This window comes from Equus asinus, chromosome 3 (genome assembly GCF_041296235.1).
Source record: "Equus asinus isolate D_3611 breed Donkey chromosome 3, EquAss-T2T_v2, whole genome shotgun sequence".
NCBI lineage: Eukaryota > Metazoa > Chordata > Mammalia > Perissodactyla > Equidae > Equus > Equus asinus.
In genome coordinates this window covers 54,372,331-54,391,592 of record NC_091792.1, presented here as the reverse complement: position 1 = coordinate 54,391,592, position 19,262 = coordinate 54,372,331, and the positions used below count along the sequence as shown (strand labels likewise).

General features: G+C 42.3%; 2 protein-coding genes across 15 annotated transcripts in view; one reads left to right on the top strand and one right to left on the bottom strand.

Annotated features, from left to right (window-relative positions):
* Positions 1–8,596, top strand: part of CBR4 (carbonyl reductase 4) — an 83,108-nt gene extending 74,512 nt beyond the window's left edge. Inside the window, exon 5 of one of the 3 annotated variants that reach the window (XM_070505052.1) lies at positions 8,086–8,596. In XM_070505052.1, coding sequence (XP_070361153.1) covers positions 8,086–8,138 — 53 coding nt within the window. In that variant the 3' untranslated portion in view covers positions 8,139–8,596. Of the gene's footprint in view, positions 1–1,320; positions 1,475–8,085 lie in introns of those variants that run through there. The other 2 variants (XM_044766974.2, XM_070505050.1) reach the window with 2 other exon arrangements.
* PALLD (palladin, cytoskeletal associated protein) overlaps positions 1–19,262 on the bottom strand; it is a 383,115-nt gene that overhangs the window by 27,251 nt on the left and 336,602 nt on the right. For 5 of the 12 annotated variants that reach the window (XM_070505038.1, XM_070505037.1, XM_070505042.1 and 2 more), the window contains 4 exons: positions 15,206–15,841; positions 4,668–4,803; positions 1,411–1,509; positions 269–319 (listed from right to left, as the gene is read on the bottom strand). In XM_070505038.1, coding sequence (XP_070361139.1) covers positions 269–319; positions 1,411–1,509; positions 4,668–4,803; positions 15,206–15,841 — 922 coding nt within the window. The remainder of the gene's footprint in view (positions 1–268; positions 320–1,410; positions 1,510–4,667; positions 4,804–15,205; positions 15,842–19,262) is intronic. The other 7 variants (XM_070505039.1, XM_044766969.2, XM_070505043.1 and 4 more) reach the window with 3 other exon arrangements.

Genomic DNA, 19,262 nt, shown 5'->3' with positions numbered 1-19,262 from the left:
CCTCGAAAGGTATAACAAATAAAAAACTTTGCATGTTTAAAGTTCAGAGTATCCACTCAAACAGAATCAAATTCAAGTTTGTAAATAAATGACAAGAAAATTGACATTGCGGTAATTGCTCATCTGATAGTAAATGAAAACAGACACTGGTCATAGTATTTATAATTAATACATAGCAGTAAAGATAGATACACAGGTAAACAAGGAAGCACAGAAGAAAAGAGATACAGTGAAAGACTAGAAAGAGAAGAAAGGTGAAAAGCTTAACCTTTTGACCATCCAGAGGACCCCCTACAGAAGCATGAGGAGACTCAATTTCCTGTAATGGTAGAAAAAAAGAAGTGAAGACTAATAATAGAAATAATATGAATCTAGCAAGATTTCTAGTTTTCTGTAAGTGAAATTTTTGTGGTAGCAATATTTAACAGGAAAACTTCGATTTTGAAGGCAGATCTATTTCTCAAGACATGAGAAAGAGTTTACTCAGTCCTTTCAACCTGTTTTTAAATAGCTTTTTCTTTTTTATTTTGTTTTATTTAATCTCAAGACTACATCGGGAAACTCCAAACAGAAGCAGTGGAGATTATAAAACAGCTTACATCAAATCCATGAAGTGACGTTTTTGGTGGTAGCAGGGTTTTATTCCAGTGTTTTAGGTTTTGCTGATTAGTGATTTATAACTATATATGAGAAGGGAAAGAAAGACATAGCCTTTTCTGTACATAGATATTTTACTTTGACTAGATATTAAGAATATAGTGGGAAATATTCATAGCTATCTCAAACAATTTCAGTGAAAATGTGTTTCTCCACACAACACTATTTTGCATGAAAGCACAGGACAGGAAAAACAAAGATACTTGAAAGGAGAATAAACTCATCAATAAGAAGATAAAAAGAACAGATATCACTGACTGAAATAATTCCATCAATCAGTTAACACAATGTCTGGCACACAGTATGTGCTCAATAAATATTTGTGGGGCCGGTCCTGTGGCCGAGTGGTTAAGTTCATGTGCTCCGCTTCGGTGGCCCAGGGTTTCACCAGTTCAGATCCTGGGCGCAGACATGGCACCGCTCATCAGGCTGTGCTGAGGCAGCATCCCACATGCCACACCAAAGGCGCTCACAACTAGAATATACAACTATGTACTGGGGGTCTTTGGGGAGAAGAAGAAGGAAAAAAAAGAAAAAAAAAAAGATTGGCAACAGATGTTAGTTCAGGTGCCAATCTTAAAAATAAGTAAATAAATATTAGCTATGAGGTTGATCGATGACATTAATACTGCTTTTCTTAGACCTGCCCTCTGCTTTCCACAGAATTGATCCCAAGACTAGTGTCCGTAAGAGGATGGGGAGAGGGGACAGAAGAACTGGTATCTGTCTAAGAAGTCCAGGGGAACATCCTACCTGATTAGCTGCTTCCTCTTCCGGCTCCTGAATATTAAAGACAGTTGCACTCTCAGCACCTAGTAATCGACGAGCCATTCTTTCTTCATATGTTAACCTCTAAACAGAGTAAGTCACAAAAATACAAAATTAGAAAAACCACAATTATATACTGCCTCATGAAAAAGAATTTTTAAAAAACTCTCAAGTTTTGATGTTGTCTGTAACATTCTCTCTCCACCTTCAGACACTTGTATGAAAAGGAGTCTGTTTCTTTCCCTGGCTTCAGTCATCCTGCCTTTCACCTCCTCTTCTGGTCCTAATGGCCTAATCCAGTGTGGGGAGATGGGGTAACTATTCTTGAGAGCCAACAATGGATAGAGCACAAATTTAAGGTGAATATAATAAACAACAAGGCAGAAACCACATAGAAATACGTCACATACTTATCCTTAATGATAAACATGGAGAAAAAAAGATATTCAAACAGCAAAATATTTTTTAAAGGAAGTGTTATTTTCACAGCCAGAAGAGCCTAGTCAGCTCCGACACTCTAACAAAGGAAGTTTTAGACTAGCTGGCAGGGATGGTCCTGTCTGCTGTTGGGGGGAGTCTCACCTCTAAGAGCATTTCCGAGGCCCTTAGCATAGGAATGTAACATAGGTGAACGCAGGCAAATATGATAATCCACAAAGAATGACTGTACGTGGCTGGATTAGCAAAAGGACTATGAAAGATACTTTCCAAAGCCAACATCCACAATTCATGATACTTCTCAGAGGCAGGCTGCTTGCCCAGCAGGCAAAGAAAGTGGTAATGTTTTTGCATCTAGCAACCAGCACTTTGGATTTGGCCGAAACCATTTTGCTAGGCGTTTCTTATACAAAGGAAATGCCAACATTTTTATTCTGTCTATTGGGCTGATTCCTGCTCTTGAGTGTTGGTTCTAAAACGCCTCAGAATTACAGGTCTAGGGAGAACTCTCAAAGACCATTTGCCCCATGAGGGGCATTTTACAAACAAGTGTTTGATTCAAAATAGAGAATAATTAGCAAGGCAGGATCTAAAAAAAAATAGAGACATTATTTCAGAGAAACGTCCAAACTTATGAATATAGATGCAAATTCTATTGGAAACTCTCTAATCAGGAAAATATGTTGGGTAAATTTACAGTTTCCAGTAATTGTTGGTTCTAGTCCCAGCTGAAACTGGGAAGTGAAACAAGTCAAGTGCCAAGTGCCAAATAGTCCCAAAGTTCAAATTATTTCAATTAATAAAGAAGCGGCCGAGGACAAGAGAGGGTAGATGTAGGAGTCTGACCAGTGCATAGAGTTGTCTCAGTTCAGTATGTTATTATTTAAATTAATTTTCTCACGTCTGTTAAGAAATCAGTGAATTCCATTTTCAAAGAGTTTTAAATACCTGCTCTCTTGAAAGCCTTCCTAATATTTTCTTAGAGAACTGTATCAACGTCAAAGGGAGGACTGGAATAATTTCCACCCTGTTCCTTATAAGCAGAAATATCAATTTGCTATCTAGTCCTTCACCAGAATGCACCTGCTACCATTAGAAGCCAAATTACTTCAGTTTTGTTTCTAAACCACTATGCCATGTGCATATATAAGCCCTGTCTACAGAAGCCAAAAATAAGTAACAGAATAATATGTAACATGAGGAAAAAGTTGTCTGAGGATCCCAAGGGAAGCCTAACTTTTCTTGTCCTTTTAAACTCTCAGATGTGGAAATCTATGGAACATACTGTGAATGTCATTCACTGTTAAACAGATAGATAAATATAAATGATATATAGTTATATATAAAAATATATAAAACAGATAAATATAAATATACATACATAATAGCTTATAAATGTCTTACTTTATCCAAGAGAATCTTAGTCCATGAGGAATAAACAACTAGCCAAAAAAGGAGGAGAAAAAAAAAAACTGGAGAGATGCCTCTACCTGGCTTGAAAAAGTTCCCATAAGTATTTGTTTTAATCTTTCAAAGGCTTAGTTGACAGAGCCAGGGAAAACTTCCAGAGTATGTACATTTGCACATACAATCACTTATTTCAGGGAGAAAATATTTTCCCTTTGTGAAAATCTTCTATTCTCGGTGAAATGAATAACTAACACAAGATCTCATTAGAATTTTAATCTTTCTGAACTCAGATTAGGATACCCTAATAATTAAAATCAGCATTCAACAGCCTGCCTCTGTTCCTCACCTTACCAGTCAAACACGGTCTGTTCTCACATTTTTATTTATCAATGCTTGATAATTAAAATTCCTAGAAAACAATTAACATAGAGAACTTTCTAACTCTGAAAAAGGTGTTTGAGAGGAAGATTTTATACAGAAAGGCCTTTTTTTCTCTTCTACTTAAGAACAGACAAATTTTTCTGGTGATGATTCCATAATAAAGCCACGAAAGGCTCCTTTCCTTTACCTGGGAAGTCTTATTTGCTAGGCTTTCTTTTCCCATCCTCTTGAAATACTCTGATGTGATAAGAAAAGGGTCAGTAGAAAAAAAACTAACAACTGATGAGGAAACATTGAAGTCCAATGGAGAAAACATCCTATATATACATTTTTTTTTTTTTTACCAGATCTAGTTATCTACTCTACAATTCTGCAGCCTTAAAACATAATTATTTTTTCTTGAGTCTAGTTGTCTTGCCCTGACAAACTAGAACAAGATTGTAAAACAGGCATTAGTCTTTCAGATTACTGAATCAATATCCAGTAACAGTCTAGTAGAATAGAACTGGACTTTAGCAAAGGTTTCCTTAGTAAAAAGATATTTTTGGGTAAAAGCAGTACATGCCATAGAATCCTCTTTTTGTTGCTTTAATTCCAATTCACTGCTTCTGGTCAGATACAAATTATTCCAGAGCACACCTCTCCCTCCTCCCCAGCCCCCATCCAGCACGGATGGAATCCCATGTTCCTCTTTCTTTATAACATCACTTTTACTCATTTGTTCTACTCCCAGTCTTAAAATCAGCCCTTCCTTGTTCCTTTATCTCCAACTTGCTGTCTTCACTCCAAGAATGGTATCATGAATAGAAGGAAGCAGTGAAGGCTGAGTAGAAGGAAGCCATCCACCTTCTCCCTTTCCCCAGATTCAAGTCATAATACTAACAGGACTGTTGAGATCCAGGGATACTAAAATCAATTTGTGGACAGTCTTAAAAACCTAAGTCTTAGTGAAGCTAGGGAAGAGCTCTTTGATGTGCTTGCTATTATTCCAGGCCCTACATCTCTCTCAGTACCGGCTGGCCGTTGTTCAGGAGGTCCTCCTTGAAGCGCAGTTTTCGTTCCAGGTCTTGAATGACAGCATCCTTTGTGCCTTGAATCTCCTCATCAGAGGCTATTCTAGCAGTTCTATTGGACTTCTTTGGAAATCCCCTGCAGGACAAAAGCACAAGGCGGTGTAGTCAGTTGTCAGGCATATAAATCCAAGTTAAACATTCAAGCCCAACAAAGAATACAGGGTGTCAATGTGTCACCCCACTCTTTTTATGCTACATCTATTCCAACTAATATGGAAAGAACCATGAAAACTACTTTCGGTGTTCAGGTAACACTAATTGGAACCAGTTTTCAGAGCAAATTCAAACACCTTAGGGCAGGTGTCTCAGTGGTTAGATAAATTGCCAAGGATAGGGAAGGTGTCATAGTCCTAGGGAGGCAGCAACGTAAAGTGAAAGCATGAGCTGATTGTAATTCAGACCTGGATTTAAGATCTGGCTCTGTCTTGTATTAGGTTTATGACTTTGGGCAAGTTTCTTAACATTTCTTATAAACAGGTATAAAAATACATACTACATATGATTGTTTAGAGGATTTGAAAGAAATATATTTCTTTCATACTTTCAGAAATTTAGTCCTTCTGACCCTTTGTAATCAATTTATTCAACAACAGTGCCTAGCCCAGTCTAAGCAAATATTAAGTTTGTTCCCTTCCGTTCCATCCTCTTCTGTCCTAATTCGATTAGGGTAGGCCAATGTACTGTGAGACAAGGTCTACTTTATACCAGAAGGCCCTGAGTAGTCTGCAGGTCCTGCTGCTATACCCCAGGCCTCCTAAACCTCCTGGACAGCCGAGGCTCTTACGAGAGGCGACACCTCAGAACCTTTCTTTCCAAGGGCACAACAGCACCCTGAGCCCTGTGAGCCAGGGGGCATTGGTGCTGGATGCTTGATGGGTGGGGAATTACTTTTGTTGGCGCCTTAGCATCTGCTTCCTGTTTTTCTTCCTTTTCCCTCAGGGGGCTATGGGTAAAGATGAAGGAGAAACAGAATACTCTACAGTGGTGAAAATGAATGACCCATAGCGACCCCTATCGCCACACCAAATTTCAAAAACATAATGTCAAGTTTTAGAAAAAGCAAGCTACAGAAGAATACATACAGGATGCTTCCATTTATAAACTGGCAAAAGCTAACCAGTACTGCCAGGGCAGTGGTTCTCAAAGGGGGGGTCCCTGGGCCAGCAGCATCAGCAGTACCTGAGAAACTGTTAGAAATGCAGATGTTTGGCTTCACTCCAGACCGACTGAATCTGAAACTCAGGGTTAGGGTCCAGCAATCTATGTTTTAATAAGCCTTTTAGGTGAGTCTGATATGTACAAAAGTTTCAGAAACAAATTTAGGGAAACCTACATATACAGACTATAAAGAGAATGGTCAGAGAATGATTCACCCAGAGTGATTCAGAGAGTGATTCCAGGCAGTGGTTACCTCTTGGGCAGAGTAGTGGATGCAACTGGGGAGGGTCACACAGGGAGCTTCAAAGGAGCTAGAAACAGGTAAGGCCTTGGTTTTATTATTCTTCTTTAAACTATACATATACATTGTGCCTACTTCCTTATTTATCTTATGGTATCTTATGATAAGACATTTCTAAGTTTGAAAAAGGTTTATTGCAAATATGTCAAGGCATCGTGTGCCTGGCATCACTTCACTGATATGGTGGAAAGCACCAGTAAGGCCAATGATGTAAATAAACACTGAGGTTCACCAAACCTTCTGCTTCTCACCGTTTTACCCCATAGTGCTGGGAAAAGACAATCCTTAAGTATGCAGTAGGAAATGTGAGCATCCTGTAACAGCTCCACACCCAGCCCTCATCAGTAATACTGTGGACTGGAGGCCCGTGCTCCTGGTCTTCCCAGTGCCTGTTCTTTCTTCCCATCCACTCCCTTTTGCTTCCTTGCTGAACTTCCCCTGATTTTGATGGGTGTTCACTTTCAATGTGCTTAGAGAAGGTGACCCCTCCCCAAACTCAGGGGTGACTGATTTGAGTCAATTTGCATGGTTTCAGTCCCCTGGGCAGGGATTAGTTGAGCCAGAGGCATGTTTGGTAGCCCTGGCCAGTGAGATTGGGGGGATGGAGGTGGCAGAGAGAGGGTGAGGTACCCTAGCTAAATAAGAATTTCCCAGCTCTAAAGAAACACACAGGAGGAAACGCCCTTCTCCTTTCACTGGCTACCGCTGCATCAACAATGTCATGCCCCCAACTGCTGCGTCCTACTATGACCACGAGGGGAGAACCCATAACACGCCAGTGATGACAGCTCGGGAAGATGGAGAACCTGGGTCCTGGATTGTTTTGGGGACACTGTGTTAACCTACCCTGGAACCGCCTGACCCCACACTTGTTACATAAGTCAGTAAACCCCATGCAGTTGATCTACTGCTAGTTGAGTCTTCTCATACCTATAGTGGGAAATACCCTAACTGATAGCCTTTCCAGGTTTTTCCTTACTAGTCATTTGCCCCTGAAGTTCAAAAGGATGATATTAGATACTAGTATTAAAGAAACAAAATATTGTGATATTTTGTGTTTGTATTATCAGGAAGTGGTTGGTCTAACTTTAAGTTGTATCCTACTCACTAGGAATTGATTTTGATTTTTAGGGAGCTGGGCAATGTACTGAGGCATATTAACAGCAAGAGCCGTGGGAAGTCTGACTTAGAACCTCAGTTTTCAGTACCATGCAATCCTTTAACAAAAATGTGCATGGTTTGCCAGCTTTCCTGAGCCTTGAGCCTCTCTCCCTTACTCTTTTTCTCGGGGCAATGCCATCAGCCTTCAGTTTAACGTCTCTTCAGAAGGGACGACCCTGACTAGGTTTATCCCATTAGCTGTTGTACCATGTTTGTTTTCTTTATAGCACTTATCACATTTTATTATTACATGTTCTTTTTAGCTGTCTCTCCCCAACCATGCCTCTTTTGTTAATCACACGCCTGTCAAATAGCAGCCCCCCGATATCGTGCATGGACTGAGCCAATGCATGTGCTATTTCCACTTCTGACCTCCCTCTACCGTCCCTCTTCAGGAAAGAAAATCTGTGCCAGAGCCATCTGAAATCAAACCACATGTAAAAAGTCAGGCTCAGAACAAGTAAAAATTACACAATTTGGGAAATAAAATTCTATGCTGCTTTTGACTACAGCCTGACATCTGAGAACTAGAAGAACTAGGTTTTGAAATCACCTGAAAGGTAAGATTGAAGACAGCGTGTGCTCTGTAACATCAGGTGTTATTGGGAGCACGCAATTACTTTACACTTGACAACATAAACCCACTGCACACTGTGTGATGAGGGGCAGCCTGGGATGACAGAGGCTTCACCGTGTTTCTGCAGGCAGACTACACTGAGAGCTGTGTTCTCTGCACAGATGAGAAAGAAAGGAGCAAAAGGCAACCATCAAGGGCAGAACAGACCGCCTGAACCAGAGAAGCAGAGAACTGTTTTCATGAAAGACGGACGCAAGTCCTCTTGAGCAAGCGAACACCTGACTATTCACCGCAGAATAAGTCCTCTTGCTTAAAACGCATTTCTCAATATACTTGACTCTTCAAGGGAGCTCAGAACAACTGCTCTGGGACATTTCATAGAGAAGCCATTCACCTTGGTTTGGGTTCCTGCCACCCAGGTATTTTATCATTTCAAAGAGTAAAGTTAAAATTACTCTTTGACCCAAATAAAAACCCTGAACATTCTATATTTTGTTTAACAAGCCCATTCCCTACATATCAAGATCGCCAGTATTAGAAGGGTGTTTACTTCATCCCTGTTTCCCTCTGTTTTTAAGACATTATTTTCCTTTACTTACAGAATTTAAGGTACACATATTTTCTTGGTTGTGAACAATTAACACTGAAATAAAAATCAATCAATTGAAAGAATTTTAAATGTCTAATAGTCAATCCACAAACACTGAACATCTAGCAAGGCTGAGTGCTAGGCGAATACACCTATATTGATTCTGTCAGCCTAGGACACAACAGTTGGTTTGTAAGGTGAGTGATTGTATCACCTGACGACATCTTGGAATTCGACCATGTATTAGAAATTCTATGCATAAAGATGGAAAAACATAATAATAAAACAACAGCCTCATCACTGTAGTCTCAACACTATTCTATGTGATATGGAGAAGACAGCCAAATCCTAAAGGATGGTCCTGATTACAAGAGGTTAGTAATCAAGTTGGGGAATAAGTTAAAGAACAAACTATGTGGTGGCAATTCTAGGTGCAAGGGGAGTAACAGAGAAATAGAAAAGAATGCTGGCTAGAATGACTGCAGAAGGCTTCACGGAAGAGGAGGTGTCTAAGAGACGTCTTGAAAGGTGGTGAGGATGAGGAAGGAAAGACTATCTGGTACACAGGCAGAGCGGGGAGAGGAAGGAATTCAGAGTCAGCATGAATAAAGGCATGCAAGTAAGAATCTCTTTTTTACCACAGCAAAGTTGTGCAACTTGGGCTAGTTACCTAATGGCCACGTGCCTCAGTTTCTCCTCTGTAAAGTGTAAGATGTGGGTATTAATAGCATGTGTCTCAGAGGATTACTGGGAAAACTGCATGAGCTAATATATGTTAAGCACTTAGATCAGTGCCTGGCATAGTAAGAGTGGATCTGCAGAGGCCGACAGAAACCATCCAGCATGGAGGTGAATCACACAGATGAGACTGGCTGAGGAAAACAGTGAAGGAGGGGAAGGAGTTTAAAAAGATGCCAAGAATTCTTGACCACAGTTTCTAAGAACATGCAAATAACTTTCATCGATTGCTTTTCAGTGCTCAACTCTGTTCTAGGTGCTAGGAATACAGTACTGAACAAAACTAAGTCACTATACTTACAAAAATTATATTCTACAGAGGGGATGGCAGGAGAGAGAGGGAAAAAAATGATGGAAGGAAGGCCATTTCAGGAGGTGGGAAGCGCTATGAAGTGACGGGAATGTGAGGAGATGACATGTTAGACAGTGGGGGTCAACCACAGGTCTGAGGAGCTGACACGGCAGTGGAGGCCCCAGTGAGAGAAAGGTGCCAGCTGTGTGAAGGCCTACAGGGAAAGCGAGGCAGTGCCAAGGTCCTAGGGCCAGAACGAGCTGGGCAGGGCCAACAGGGCGTTGCGAATTGGAGGAAAGAGGTACCGGACACAGTATTTCTCACACTTACTGTAATATGCAACCTTTTCTTCTTTTCACAGAGTATCTAATTTGGACTACCATAATTCAGAAAACACTTTAGGGAATTTTGTTAAAACTTGAACATAGAGTTAAGAGTTAGAACCAAAATGGAGTGTTTGGAAAGGGGAGGTACAAGGAAAGAAAAGCAGTTCTAACTTTGAAGCAAAGTTTTGGCAACTGAGTTTATTTCCCTATAAAACTAATTCTGTGTTGGAGTTTAATGTAAAATGGCTGTAGTTTACTCCCCCAAATGGCACCTACTGTTGATAAATGAAGAGCAACAACTTGCTAGGAAATAGTCTCTGGTGACAGAGAGAATCTCCCTTCGTGATGGTCTGTACAATTAAAAAAAATAAAATGCTTAGTCAAGGTAATCTGTTACCAAACCAGAACTCTTCACAAAAACTCATACTCAGAGGGAAACCTTCACCAGTAAACAGTTCATAAAGGTGCCCACACTAAGTACCTCATGTATACACGCTCAGCCCAACTGTGCAAAAAACATTACTGATCTGTTTACTCTAGCTTCAACAGTAAGTCACTCACCATTTTAAAGTAATATTCATGTGGCTGGGGGCAAAAACATCTCAGACATACACATGAGCATCTGGAAGGTAAAATCTTCAGACTCCACCACCCCAAATCCCAGGACTTTCTTTTTTTCCCCTTGGCTACGGAATAATCTTGACGGCATCCTTCCCTTGATACACAGTCTAGGTCAATTCTGTGAGAGTGTTTCAGAAACTCAACTCTCCAGGACACCACTGACTTAAGACGTCATGTGCCTGTCTAGCAACCAGAGACAATAAAAAAACCCAACTTTTTTAAACTGCTAGAGGTCCTCTTAGTTTCCTTTTTTCATATTCAGTGAAATCTAATGGCAACTAAATTCCACAAAATTCCAGAGTAAGCAAAGTCATCAATGTGTTGACATTTAGGTATCCCTCATATTCAAGAATGTAATATATGAATTAATACATAAAAGAGCCCAAGATATAGTTTTTGTACATTAATTCTATTTTTTCTACTTTATTATGAAGCCAAAGCTATTAGAGTACAAGTGAGTACCTTAAGCTCATATTTAAAGGAAAATAGATAACGTTATACCAATATTACATTCTCTTCATATTACTTTTTAGGTTGTCTAAAAAATAAACTCACGACTGTGCACACGGTGTACCTGCTCGTTCACTCTCTATAGCTCGGGACAGAGCCCTCCAGGACCGAGCACCTCTGGTCCTGAGCTGCTCCTGGGGTAGGGACACTTCACCAGAATCATCACCAGTCACAGCAGACCCAGGAGACTTCTCCTACAATCTGCTGCGAAATACTTGCCCAGGACTGGATGTAACTTTGTGTGAAGATACTGGACCCTAACGAGCCCAATAACCAGACCCGGGAAAGCCCTCAGGCGTCTGCCTCTAAAGGGAAGGACAAGGCCCCCACCTTCCTGTATCCTGCAAGGCAGGGGGAAGGTGGGGACAATGGGATAATGTCTGCCAAGTCCAATGCAGCTTGTCTTTTCTATTAGTTACTGTCTAACCACGGTACTGACTTGAACACTGTCTAAAGTACAACTACATGTTATCAACTTTTCCTTAAGACTCGGGGGATTTTGTTTTGTTGGTCTGCAGCAGTTTTCTTTGACTAAGCTATATCAGACATCAGATTTATTAGACATCACCTGGGCAATACACACCCAGGGCTAAGTCATACTATGCCCTCCTTCCATAGGCTCACTCCAGAACCCAGGGAAATCCCTTCACCACGTGCTGCCTCTCACCTCGAGTATAGAATGATGGCAGTGTCCTCACCTACCCGTTTCTTATAAATCAGGGAGAAAGCGAGGGACAATGACATAATGTCTGTAAAGAGCTGAGTGCTATAGAATAAAAGCTCTCATTAAGACATCTGTATAAAAGCTCTTATTGACACATGCTCTTACCTTTGACAAACACAAAGTAACATTTCAAACCAAAGCCCTACTTATACAAAAGAGGCTATTAAGAGTATAAAACACTGTAGCACTGTGCTATGTGGCACTCCCTTATGAGAACAGACTCCAGGAACGTGAAGGTAGGCAAAAGATACGGTGCCCATCTGGTTCTCAGGGATGGATCTGATCTGACTCACCCTCAGACCTGGTACAGCTGCTCAGAGACCAGCAGGGACAGAAATACTGCACTATCTCCAGGTGGCCTTCCCAAATCCCCTGGATTCCCACCATCTCTCAGGGCTGATTTACTGTGTACAGGAACACAGTCAGAGCAGCGGAAGCTGTATAACTATCAGCTATTGCAAGGGGAGTAGAACACATTAATTTTATAAACGTGCAAACGAGTTTCTTTCTAAGGCATGTTCTCCTCCCAGCCTCCATCTGAAAGATTTAGTTAACTTAACATTCGTGTCTGTCAACAGCTTTGAGAAGGGCGATATTTTCTCTGCTAGTGACCCCAGGAGCCTCAGGGAACAGTGCAGCCGTCTGAAGAAAGAAAGGTGCTAGAGGAACTGGATGTGCAGAAGTGCCCCAAACCACAATCAACCAACAACCAAATACTTGTTGCTGCGAGTCTGAGAGAGGCCCACTGTCATCTGCCTTCTTGACTTTGTGGTTTATCACTGGCCTTGATAGCCTTTGTTCCTTGCCTTGTCTGCTACCCAGACATATGAGAAACAGAAATTTATCTCGACAGACTATTTAGAAATTTAGTATATAACCAACCTATTCTTCTCCAGATTAAAACAAGGACAATGCTAAACCTACAAACAGAGTAAAACAGCTAGTATGCAATTGTTGACTAAGAAAACTGAGATATCTGAAATTTATATTCAAGATTTTGGTATAGCAAGGCAGGTAAAAAAAAAAAACCTAATGTATTTCTACTTCACTGAGTCATGTATAATCCACCTATTTACTGGCACTTGACATATATGGCAAAACCAGCTAACCAGAGAAATAAAACATGTAAGTGAAACTGAATTTGCTGTCATAATCACCACAAGCTCCCAATGAAATACACACGAAAATAATTTAGGATTCATTTGACAATACTTTGGCAGTTCCTACAAGTTCAAGGATGCCAATTAGTCATGGCAGCCCTAAGAGGGACACACAGTCTTTGGCAAATTATTTGGGTTATTATGATGGATAAAGAGCTATCTTTTCCTTTTAATTCAGAATGCAAATGAGGGATCCCACAATATACAGAGGAAAAAATGTTTCAAAACTCACATGTATCAAACCAAAAGGATGAATTCTTCAAGTGTGTGTGATTTAGCAACAGGAAAATTCCTTGAAGACAAAAGGGTAGCCATATTATAATGGCTTAGGCTGGCACAGAGCTAAAAATCTGCAGTGTTGTATTGCCATTTATCTTTGGTGTCACAGCACCTAACTATCTTTGGGTATAGTTTTCCATAGCCACAGAAATCAGCATGACCTCTCCATTAAATTTTAAGAAATGGCCAGAGCTACTGGACTATTGTGATAACAATTCTAAAGTATTTTGACTCCATAAATGAGTAGCTGTGATAGATATGGATACGAAGCAAGTACTTCTGTTACTTGAAGTAAGCCCTTAAAACTGCTTTTCTCCTTAAGAGAATTTCAAAGTGAAAGATCAGAATGAAGCAGTGCATTTTCACTTAGATGATAAAAGACGTGACTACCCAATGCCTCTGATAGACTAATCTTTGATCAAATTCTATATGAGAAATATTAGACAGATTATTTATATAGTATTTATACTTATTTATACTATTTCTATTATTACTTATACTTATTTTCCTGGGGAGCAGGATTTGGTACTATTTCACAGTGAGACAGGACAAAACTGTCATGCAAAAAACCCCACTTCTTAAATCTCTCTAACAGTTCGCTTCTTTGTAGCAAGATAACTACTTCATTTCCTAGCAGCCAAATAAAAGTTCAAACAGAAAAGTAGGGAAGGAAGACAAAGGGTTTCTCAGGCAAGTTGACTGCCTCAACTCTCAGTAGAAGGCCAGTCATTACTAGAGATTCCTCTCCTTGATTTGACTTACTTATGTACGCACTCATTTGACTTAGATTTTCCCAATAAGGATTTGAGAAGAAGCCAGACTTCATCATGTAATCAACATTTAGAAACTGGCTAACAAAACAAGACTAACTGAAGCTCCCCAATACATCTTGTCAAAGTCACACATCTTTAAGGTGGCATTAGTACCTCCCAGAATGGAAAACTTTCATTATGAATGGAAAACAACCCGACTTCTAAGCTCTTCCCTTTTTATTCATTAGTAGGGTTCCTTCTTTTCTCTCTGAACAATACTGGGATTCTGGCAAACCCTGAAGTAGGATTGCAACGGGAAGACTCGAGATAAGGGAACTGGCCTGACCTTTGCTAGGAACTTTTCAGTAAAATGCATATGTGCTAGCTTTTCCTCCTCCACAAAACGTGCCAAACACCTGTATGATATATTTCTTTCGAAGGCTTTACTGTACTTTTGTAGATGACATGTTAGTTCTCTTCATACATTTTCTATCTAAAGATTTCAGAGGGCTGCCGCATCATCGTGACTATGGAAGAATGGGTATTAGAGAATCTGCAAATAAAGGACCCGAGACAGAGGAGCCCACTGTTGGCCAGGGACGCCATCATTTTTCCACTAGGTTGCACATGCCCTCACTTATCCGCAACAGCATAAAGACATTTACATGTTTTTCCCCCTTCCATTCAATTACTACATATATGTAAAGGCTTCCTTCTTAATTTTGTTAATTTAGATATTTCAAAAACACTTAAGTGTATACCTAGTACCCAAGCCCCTCCAGAGCTATTGTAATGGTGATCTGAAATACTAGGATACGCAGTTTGGTGGTAAGAGCATGGATTTGGAGTCAGACAGACATGGGTTCGAACCTCAGTTTGGTGGCTCTGTTACCCTGCGCAAATTACTTAGCTACTGGAAGCCTCAGTTGTAAATGGAGCAATGATACCTCTTTGGAATGTATCCAGTGAGATAACCTACGTGAACTGCTTAGCACGGCGCTCAGCAAATGGTAGCCAAGGCCACTATCGTCATCATCATTAAGAGCACTGGGCACTTCCTGAGCACAATCCTACTGCTGAACGCAGAAGAAATGGTGTCGATCTAGGTAAGGGTAAGGAAGCTATGCAAGAACAGCCTGGTGAAGCACCTGCGAGAAAAATCTAAACACTGGATGGAGGGAAAGATGTAAAAACGGGACAGTGGTACCCCCGGGTGGGAGGTTTCTGGGCACATTTCGGGAGGGCCGCGCGGGGCGGCAGTGCCACCGCGGGCGGGTGGCCGGCACTCACACGGGGGTGACGCCCTTGGGCAGGCCCAGGGCGTTGACGGCCGCCGGCGCGGGCTGCGAGGGGAGCAGGGCGCTGAGGAAGGCCGCGGGCGTTTGGCCGGGCCCGAAGCGGGCGGCGGGCGAAGCGGGGCCCGGGAGCGGCGGTGGCGGCGGCGGCGGCAGCGGGAACACGTCGGGCACCGGGAAGGCCGTGGTGGGGCTGAAGACCGGCGGCGGCGGTGGCGGCGGGGAGGGCGAGCCCGGGTACCAGGCGGCCTCGGCCTCGGCGCCGAAGGGCTGCGCGAAGGGTGGCGCGGCCGGCCGGCCGAAGGGCTTCAGCGTGGGCGACAGGGGCGACGGCAGGCTGGACGAGCTGGGGCTGGAGGCGGGCGTGCCGTGGCCCGACGCGGGGCCCAGGTTCTGCGCGGCGATGAACTGCTTGGGGCGCGCGTAGTTGAAGGAGCCGGACGACTGCATGGCGGGCGCCGAGCGGGAGGCGAGCGCGCTCATGGGCTCCGGGGCGGCGGGCGCCGCGCAGGCCGCGAGCTCGGGCAGGGCGGGCGGCGGCGGGAAGGGCGGCGAGGGCGGCGCGCTGCGAGGGGCGGCCTCCTGCTCGCGGCGGACCTGGTTCTGGAGCTGCTGGAGTTTCAGAGGGTCCCTGCGGGGAGAGAGAAGCGACACCTTCAGAGAGGGCACCGGGAGGCAGGCTCAGGGGCAGTGAGGGGCGCCCGGGGATGCCGGCAGCAGACGGTCCCCGCGGCCTTGGGCGCGCACCACCAGCCTGCATGGGCAGCCTGGGCTCCATCCTCAGCCGCGGGGCCACGTCCACTAAGTACGACCAGATATCTCGACGCCTGATTCAGGTTTTATCTAAGATGATCCAAACCGGTTTACAAATTGTGACGGAAATTTTGTCTGATTTCCAGGAGCCAGATTTCATTTGCATAGAACCAGAAATATTAACAGAAAAACTTTGTGGACATGAATTTTTTAGTCCTCTCATTGGTTGCCAATTTTTGGAAAAAAGTATTCTATCAAAATGAGAAAGCTAAAAGGAAAAAACACTTGATTTAAGTTTTTGGGGGGCAGATTTCGTTTAGTCCAATTTACCTATTGCTGTGCTGTCAACTCTGCATTCAATAAATATTACAGGCTGATTTTGGGGGGTTCCACTTTAATTTCTGCATTTGTTCCCTAAAAAAATACAAAATTTACTCTACCCAAAATTTTAGTTGTTAAACCTTGAGTCGCAAATTATATATAAAACTCGATTACATACTGATATTTCGTGCCATTTCTAAAACACAGGCAAATGACATCTCTCGTTAACATGTAGGCAAATAAGTAATAAAAATTATTAATTTTATGGTAATGCAGTTCCCCAAGTATTTTCCAGCAAGAGTTTGATTTTTTCTTTTTTTTGAGGAAGATTAGCCCTGAGCTAACATCTGCTGCCAATCCTCCTCTTTTTGCTGAGGAAGACTGGCCCTGAGCTAACATCCGTGCCCATCTTCCTCTACTTTATACTAGGACGCCTACTACGGCATGGCTTTTGCCAAGCGGTGCCATGTCCTTACCCAGGATCCCAGCTGGGAACCCCCGGCCGCTGAAGCAGAACCTACGCACTTAACCGCTATGCCACTGCACCAGCCCAAGAGTTTAAATTTTAATTTATGAAAAAGAAGTAAGCAGCTAGCAGTTAGCTAAAATCTTACTCTATCTTACTGAAAGGTTTTCCTGTTTAGCTGAATTTTACATCCAAAATATTTTCCTTTATTCCCGTCAGCTAGTGACCAATGGCTGTCAAAAGAGACTTCAACAGAAGGTGGCACTATAACAAGCAGCTAAAACAGGAGCAATTCCATGAATAGGCAAAGCTATGCTCCTAACTTGAAACCTTTTAGAACTAAAAAACAAAACTCTCAAAACTTTTTTATCCATAGGGATTTAATCTTCCAAATCAAGCTTTCAGAAATTCAAAGCAATAATTGGAAATGAAGATGCTTTCAGTTTTACTTCAAAAAGTTGAAAAAGATAAAAAAGCTTTAGCTCTGTTAGCAAGTATCATTAGATGTGAGAGCTTCAGCAGAGAAGTCCTAAATTCCTTCCCACGTCTTCTCTAATTATCCAGGAAAGTGATTACACTTAAATCCATGAAAAGACAGAGCAAGAAACACTTTCTTGGGAACCAAAAAGCATAAAGAGAAGGGCTTCTATATGCTTAATCAGCGCAAAGCATCAAAGATTCCAACAACAAAGAACTCTGTGGGGTCCAGTGGAACGTAATTTCGGCGTCTTCAAAGCAGCCACGCCACTGCTGGGATTCACCAGCACGGTCAAGGTCCAGATGCCGTGTGGTTGGGGTAGACTGTCCAGCACATGTGTTCCTGCGTTCACTTATTGGAACTGGCCCAGGAACAGAACTCATAAAAACCACCTCCAGCTCTCCAACCATCCTCCAAGCACTCTCATTCTGAATCCCCAAATGCCCCTTTCTGATCCCCCTGCCTTTACTATCTCTTTCTTATTTCCTAGCTGTGGCAAAATACATCCCATTCCTGGAATGTTTATCATCAACATTCAGCTGCCTGTGCACCTGGATTGGGGTGACCTGTGTGGCCAACCTCACAGGTCCTGCTCCCCTGTTCTGGGCCAGCCTGGGCTTGCGACGGCCAGAGCCTCAGTTGTGTTTTAAGGTATTTTAAGCTTGGTTTGCCATCAGCAAGTAGCTGTATGTAATGGCTCTGCTGCTATAGACATCATATCACACCCTGTATCTGATGTGAGGATTTGAGGATTCCCTGGCCCCAGGATTAAGGAATGGCTCCTGAGAACCCGTCTTCAAAGAAGCCAGGGTGAGAAAGCCCAAACCATACTGCATTGGTTCTAACTTTCTCCATGGGGTCAAGCCTACTCATTCGGGCATTAAAAAGAACCATGAGGGGCCGGCCTGGTGGTGTAGTGGTTAAGTTTGGGTGCTCTGCTTTGGCGGCCTGAGTTTTGCTGGTTTGGATCCCGGGCACAGACCTATGTGCCACTTATCAAGCATGCTGTGGCCGTTGTCCCACAGATAAAGTAGAGGAAGATGGGGACTGATGTGTGCTCAGGGCCAGTCTTCCGGAGCAAAAAGAGGAAGGTTGGCGGCAATGTTAGCTCAGGGCTAATCTTCCTCCCAAAAAAAAAAAGAACCACCAAGTTTGCTAACGCAAGTGCTCAAAAGCTGCTGAGATACCTTTAGTAGTGACAGTTCAAGAAATTATTGCTGTAGCACTTCAGAAGAAATGAACAGAATTCTAGTGATTTGGCTACTAGCATATATTGCAATGAAGAACTTTGCTAGGGTTTCCACTCTCCCCCATTCTGCACTGGGTGAGGAGCAGAATATGCAGGGAATCTGAGGGGTTGGAGGAAGGAGAGCAAAAACAGTCATGTTGAATCTTCAAGTGTCTGACTTGATTTCTGTGCAAATGGTAATTTTTAAAAGTATACTTGAGTTAAATGGATGTGACATCTGCATTCTCAGATGATGAAATGCACAATTCTAAGTCATTTTCTCAGTCCTCATTAAGTTATTTTTACCAAAGTTCATTTTCACAGAGAGAAAAAGGCAAAGAGAATGCGAGGTACCTGAAAGGCAGGATTGCCCACAGCTTTTGGAAATTACTTAAAAGTTATTTGTTATAAAAATGTATCACTTTTCTAGTTTCCCCATTTTTTCTGCTGTCCTTTCTCTTAAAATAAAATAAGAAAATGAAACTGAACTGAATCTCTTGGAAATACTGCGCAAAGGTTGAAAAGTTAGGTTAAGAGTTCTAGACAGCTCTAGTGGCAAGTACACCACTTTGAGCATCATATTGTTCGAGTCATAAGGTTTTGCACAACTACCGTCACACCCCTCCCACCACACCCTCAATTCAAAAAGTCTAAGACACTCCCTGCTCTCACCCCTCCTTCAATTCTCAAGGTTTCAACACTTAATGAAATGAGCTCAGTGCACCTGTCACAGAACATTTACAAATGGGGAAATGGATTTTAAGTAACTTGCTCAAGGTCACAGAGCAAGCTACCTGCAGAGCCAG